Genomic DNA, 7,055 nt, shown 5'->3' with positions numbered 1-7,055 from the left:
ATAAACAGTGTCCATTCCACCCAATAAGTGTGTCCAATGCCCACCTCAATTCATTGACCGACTCCACAAGGCTTGTACCCTGCAGTAGACGCACAGGAGGCGGAGTACATAAACATAAAGTATCTGCTGGGTGAGGGGGAATAACTACTGTTGCAAACATGCTTGCCTGGCTTCTCAGGTCGGAGGGAAAAGGTTGTCAGCCTCATCAACCTCCGCTTCCTCCACCCTCTTCCACTTTATGTCATGTATATAGGGAGAAAGAGCACGAGAGAGAGGGCCCTGTGCCCCGTTGTTCTCTTCACTTCGGACTCGAGGGTTGGAAGTCGGACTTGGATGATGTTGGAAGTGCGCATGTTTGATGTTGTTCGAACGTATGTACGTGCTTACGAACGTGCGTTTGTCCCGAGCGTTCAGTTCGTTGAGGGGTTTCGAGCGCGTCGTTGACGGGTCCGCGATCCCAAGCTCGAACAAACAGTTGAGAAACGGGAGTTGAACCGTGTGGAACAACAACAACAACTTGTGTGCCCTAGTGTGTGTGTATGTGTAAGTAAGAGAGAGAAGAGACTAGTGCTTGGGAGGAAAGCTGTTCTTCCTCCCTCCTTCTCTTTCTCTTTGGTTCAAACCCTATTCGTCCGTGTTCCAAACTCACCCCTCTGTGTGCGAGGAGCTCACCTTTCGGTATCAGTTCATATGATCGCTTGGGAGTACGAGTCCTTTGCCCTGACTGGCTGACGGGCTACTACTATTCCGACCGAGTCCTACTGTTCCTCACTTGCATGCGAGTGTGTATGTATTTGTGCAGGGATCTATCTACCTTTCGAAGGGAAGGGACTTTTTCATGACTCACTAAATAAGCGAGGGGAACATTATTTTTCGAGCGATCGATCCCAAAGTTCAAGTTCCGAAAGTGTTCAATGTGAGGAACATGCTATTGTTCAACGAGAATGAGACGAAACCGGAGGAAAAAAAGGTGTTGTGATTAGCCAGTTGAATCTACAACAAAAATGTGTCGTGGGCTATTGGTCAGACCGTTGCCATCGAGGCGACTGCTGTGGGTGTTTGTGTTGGTGATCTGCTCCAGGATCCACTCATCTTGGGAAACATCTGTGAAAGGTAAGGAAGGATATCGATTTCTTGATTTCCGGTGGAAACAACCGTCCAGGCCAGGCGGGCCATCACCATCATCTTTCAGATGAAAGCGTGTCTGAATCGGTAGGTGAAAGTGGAGTGGGTCCCCAATTGATTTGAGGTCCAAGGTCCCAATTTTCACTCAGGAAGGGAAATAGAGAGGGCGGCAATCCATGAATATTGCATGCATAGTGCTCGGCTTGTAATGTTACTCACTGTCAAGACTCGAGAGCCTCTTGTGCATAAATGGATGATGGACCTCCAATGTTTGCTTTCACGTCAGAGGTTCATACTCGCGAATATGATTATTCCACCGTGAAGAGTCCTTTGATTGTCTGGCGATGGGCTGAAAGTACCCTTGATCGATTTGGGCTAAAATATCACGAGCCGTTAGTCTGTGAGCTCCGAAGTACGTACGAAAGAACTGACAACGGACGCCTCGCCATCGACGAGCATTAATTTAGCCAACCGAACTTCCGTCGTCCCTGGTCCCTGGTCCATTTCAAATATCAACCAAAGCCACAATAATAGAATACAGTGATGGTCAATAGCAACAAACATTAGCCAGAACACATTCCTTCATTGTGCGGGCCCTGGCATCTGTTGACGCGTACTAGTTTGCAACTTGTTTGGAGTTTTGGAGTGGACCACGCACAACCATAAGTTATAATTGGCTCGCCAATCATATCTCTTTATGTGTGCTTGTTGTTGACGAGCCAGAGTGCCTTCCAATGGATGATGGGCAAATAAATACCGCACACTTAGCATTGAAAAGGAGTCCTTGATGTCAATACTGTCGCGATGTGTGACTAATAAACAGTCGATAATTCAGACAGGATAAATGAACCCTCTTTTTCCCATAACCCTGTGCACGAGAACGTCTGGCCAGCGGCCGCCAGGAGGACAAACGCATTTTCCCGTTGTTGCACATACTCCTTGGGAATATGTCGTCGATTCCACCAGCTTTGGCAGGGCCAACCAGCCCCGAATTCACGGTGTGTTGCAATGTAGTACTGTGCTACTTACTATATGCCACAATTCCCCTTCGCCCCCATATGGAAATGAATACCAAGTCCCTACATGCACGTATTGTACACACGGGTTTGGTAACAGACCGCCAGTTGTCTGCGAGAAGTGATGGATTCCCGCCATTGATCATGTCTGTTTCGACGATACGGACTCGTAAGGAAATATTGTCAACCCTATCAACTAGAACTCCCGAATAAACTGACAGCGTAGGATGACTTATCTAAAGCTGGAAAAGACGATTTCACGAACAAATCCAAAGGGGATATATTCATGACTTGAATCTTTCCTCATTGTGATTCACAAGTTTCGTGGAGGGTGACCAAGTTGTCACTCTTAAAAATTTGCCTCCAAAACAATAGGGGAAGTTTTTGGCCATCAATCTTACGTATTTGCAGCCGGAAACAACCCTTTCCTAGAAATTTGAGCAAGGATTTAGTGGGGAAAAGAGGGATTATTGGCGGGTATTTGCTGTATTTCGAGACGAAGTGAAAAAAGATTTAGAGCGCTTGCAAAAGATCATCAGGAAATATTAGCCGTCAAGCTAGGAGCACTTTAGACTGGAATGAAGCCACAAGACGTGGCAGAGAATCTCCAGGATTTCATCATTTCGAACGAAGCAAACGCCAACTGACCTCGCCAGCGATTTGGGAAGGGATCTGGTAAAAATAGATTCATCACATTTTCTTCTTTCAATCCATGACTGATTAACTGTTCGATTACTCGAACGTGTTTCATTATGATACGGTGTTTCCGTATGTCCTTCTCATCTCGTCCTTGATGGATGAATCTGTCAATGAACTGTATACACTAATATCGAGTTCGACTCATAGGCACATAAACACAATGAGAGCCAAAGTCCTTGATATATCGGCCACACCGTTCCCAAAAAGTCCACTATAAAAAAGTCTCTAAGCGTAGTGCGATCTAAAGCCTGGTTTACAAGTACTAATCCAACCGTTCAAGTGCCATTCCCTGTTTGGGGAATACCTCATAAAACTATGAGAACTATCAAGGTTGTCCTTCCAAATGTTGTTGAACATTACAATTTCCCCATAGTGTTGTACTCTACCATGAACCAGGTGATAATGCATAAATTCCGAATACAAAGCAGGAACTAGGAAGTCCATCATGCCCAGAGTGTGTTTTATGTATCCAAGGTACTCGAGTATCATCAGGACTCATCATTGGTTACAGATGTACTCACTTCGGAGGAAAACTTTGGCAAAGAATCCGGAAAGCATGTGTTGTCCACAATCACACATTAAGCAGGAAATCTAGCCAAAAAAGTGATGATTTAGACTTGATTGTCAGACAGACGAAATCGCATCTCGAAACTTTGAACAGATGACTGGAAGCTCTAACAGATGACATAGCGCCTCTTCGCATTGCTGATGATGATCAACAAAAGCTTGAACCACCATGAAAAAATCGATACGTGTCCATAATCACAATGGGTTCGGTGAGCGCGGTAACATCCGGATGAATGACGGGTATGTACCTGTACTTTCAGGTAGAAAAAATAAACCCAATTTTGGTTTTGATTGTGACCCAGTATTTCCGACATCCTTTCATTGGACCGTCAACTCGACTGCCATAAAGTTAGGGAAATGGGGGAAATAGTTGTAGACTTTGGACCTTTTTTCAGCTCGGAGACAGCCAATTAAAGACATCTGACCGAGCTTCGACAGCTGAACAGTGGAATGATGTTTCCAGGACTGGAAGGATGGATCCCTCCACAACTGATTAGATCACAAACAAGCAGAGTTCCAGCTGGGAAGCCGTCGGTTATCCCGCAGAAATCTTGAACACGGCGGTGCTTGACTGGGATCGATGATTGTGCGTTGTCGGTCTGTCCAGAAACATCAATGTTGGCTTTTGTTTCCCGAGCCATATAATTATGAGCAAACCTGTCGCATTCTTCAGGGGCAATCCCGGACAGATGTTGGAGATCCCCTCTTGATAAGCCACAGCAGGGCCTTCTCCTCTCCGTAAGCTCGATAATGTACTATCATATGATATGCATGTGCGGGATATGCTGTAAGAATAGGAGGCCAAGGCACCCGGTTTGGTTGTATTGGGTCGAATGCACGTCGTTTCACGTCCAGCTTCCGACGATTTGCACTCAATTGACTTCCGTTCCCGATGGGTAGGTTGGTAGACCGACAATCCGTATTTGGTGGTTTGGATGTCCTGCCTGACCGAAAAAAAACCTGATTCAGTCTCAAGCTGAGGACTAATTTCTGCAGTCCGTTCAGGGTCAGCCATGGACACCCTGTATAGAGCAGTATCATGAATGCGGCCTGGTTAATACTGTATGATATACATATTCTCGTTTGGGTGGAGTCGAGTGAAATATGGCAGAATTGGCCGTACAAAAAGTCAAACGGAGGACGGCAAGTCCGAAATCTGTCCGGGGGGGGAGGGGGGGGGGATAATGATTGGAATTGATTGCCGCTTATTGTGAGGCCAATGTTTATTTGCATTTTGCCCTCCCTCTTTGCCATTAGCTTCTCATCGCCATTCTCCATCCACCTTCCCCCGGATACCCTTGTGCAAAAGCTTAGAGCGGAAAATAGCGAGAGTACGTACGTACGTACGTACGTCGAGGAAAGGGACCTTGATGCATTGGCGTGTTGACAAGCAAGAAAGCTCTACTCACCCCTGGTTGGTTGGTTGTTGGTTGATTATATACCTTGGTTATGCCGGGGTACTAAATGGGGAGAGAGGGAGAAACCATCAAGCTTCTCATTTCCCCCCCTCTCTCTTTCTGAAATTGTGTTCTTCCGCTTTTCTTTCTATGTTCTCTGGTAGCTCTTGCACAAACACAACAAGTTCCTGCTGGAATTACAACTTATGGAGGGTGGAAAATCACAAACTCGGGACGAAAACATTGTCTTGAACCCCAAATGATACTTCATGGAAGACTTCGGGTTTGACAATGGAGGGAGTTTTTTGAAAACAAATATTATCCCACCCAATGAGGAAGTCTCCATGATGATACATTTGTCTCGTAAAGCATCCCTACGAAAGTATGTAGTAGGGTTATATCGCCAACGTGGACTCCAAAGTTTCAGGGACATCTGCATTGGCCGACCATTAAGTCTCAACTTTCGGCCTTGTCAACCCTCCCCCCCCCTCCCAAGTAGTGAACCATTCGCATGCTTTGATTTAGTATTGAATTGTTTCATGGCACGTTCCGACTTTCATTTTCCATTCCCCCTCAAATGGTTATGACTCCCGACTCCCCATTCAAGATCAAAAAAAAGACCAAGTGAGTTAGGAGAGCCCGTGTGAAAGTCGCCCAATCTATTGGCAATCGCATGTCCCACCACCATCTTCAACCACCAAGCCAGAGCTCCTTTTGTCCTCTACGCTCAATGAAAATGTGGACAATCCACGTTTTTCTTGATATTGAAGCTACCAAATCGAGAGCTCATTCAACAGGTACGAGATTAGTGTCTGAGTAGTTATTTGGAAGCAGTTTGTGGGAGTGCATTCGTGGCTTTGATGGTTATGGTTGGTTTGTCATTTGAGTGGACACAAAGATCGAGCAGCACATTAACAACAATAACAACCATAGCGTTAGTGGCTGAACTAATGTCGAAATGTCGTCAAAACTAACGAGGAGTCGTGGCGACTATCTGTCTTCTCTGAGCAAGAAAGATGCTCCATTGGCCAATTTGCTTCGCACCAAAGGCAAATCGTTACACAACACGATGATTGACAAGTACCCGTAAACACGATCCACTCTCGAGCACCATATTCTCATTTACGGTTATTGGTCGTCTAAATGGAACGGCATTGGTACATGCATTGGTATACTGTACTCAGATGCCATGTACACACTTTTCTCGCCTCGTTTCAAAACGTGGTGTGTGGAAATATTGCTCCCGAAATGGGGGCTCGCCATCCTGATAATTCTGTTTCGAAACCATCTTTTTCGTCTCATGAATTTTGAACGTGATTGGTTCCGAGAGAGATATGAAGCCTTTCAAAATGGAGTTTGAATTTGAGAGTGCCAAGAAAACGGTATGAATGAATGGCGATGGTCATCAATGGATGATGCCAGGATTTCTTTCCTTTGTCTTGTGAGATCCCATGAATGGATTTGATGTCCATATGAAAGGCAATTTGACAGCCTACAAATTGGCGGGATATTAAGAAGTCCGTAATGGGATTCGATTCAAACGATCGACAATTGCGGAGTCACGCTCCCCCTTGAAAAACGAATGGCGGACCCATCAGTCCGCACTCAAAACGACCCAATCGACCCAAAATCCTCACCTCTGGCACAAAGTCACAATTGCCACTAAACCACCGCTCCATTGTATTGTACCCCTCTAAACACCATCACAATAATTCCCTTATGAACGAGCACGACCAATGGTGGGCCTAACATTCCACATCCCGAGCCTTCCAAATTAGGTTCATTATCAATCCATTGAAAATACCCGTTTGGTGACTGACCCAGGCCTCGTGCCCGAATGCCTATTGCTGTTTTGGGGCGGTTCAAAGCCAATGCGGACCAAATAAATCTGTATCAGAGGTGGAGGGTATCGAATTGGCGGTCACTGTTTGGCACTTGTTAACGCCTGGCTTGAGTGTGCAAGTGTGCCTCTTGCAGGTTGGTTTCCTCAAACCTCTCTCGGCATCAAGGTGATTCGAGAAGCCCTCTTAATAATACGAATGGTTTCCTTCCACAAGATCTCGTGAGCGAAATCGAGTCTCATCGAGCATTAACACTTGCGCAATTCCTCCTCCGACGAACACGCGCTTTTTTTTTTAGCACAACCCGGTCCCGCTGAATCTCATGACCCCAGAGTCCATACAGAGTGTGTGTGTGTGTGTGTACAGTTTAGAAACAGTGTACAGAAGGCAGTTTGAATTGAAGGAAGGGA

The 7,055-nt window shown here is 45.8% G+C and overlaps 1 protein-coding gene across 1 annotated transcript in view; it reads left to right on the top strand.

The window, feature by feature from the left end:
• Positions 1-483: 483 nt before the first annotated feature.
• Positions 484-7,055, top strand: part of LOC131888861 (membrane cofactor protein-like) — a 28,616-nt gene continuing 22,044 nt past the window's right edge. The window contains exon 1 of the mRNA XM_059237805.1: positions 484-1,113. Within this exon, the coding sequence (XP_059093788.1) occupies positions 1,005-1,113 (109 nt within the window). The 5' untranslated portion in view covers positions 484-1,004. The remainder of the gene's footprint in view (positions 1,114-7,055) is intronic.

The sequence above is a fragment of the Tigriopus californicus genome, chromosome 10, assembly GCF_007210705.1.
Source record: "Tigriopus californicus strain San Diego chromosome 10, Tcal_SD_v2.1, whole genome shotgun sequence".
NCBI classification, from domain to species: Eukaryota; Metazoa; Arthropoda; class Copepoda; order Harpacticoida; family Harpacticidae; genus Tigriopus; species Tigriopus californicus.
The sequence above is the reverse complement of the archived record's forward strand: the minus strand, read 5'-3'. Positions and strand labels throughout refer to the sequence as shown.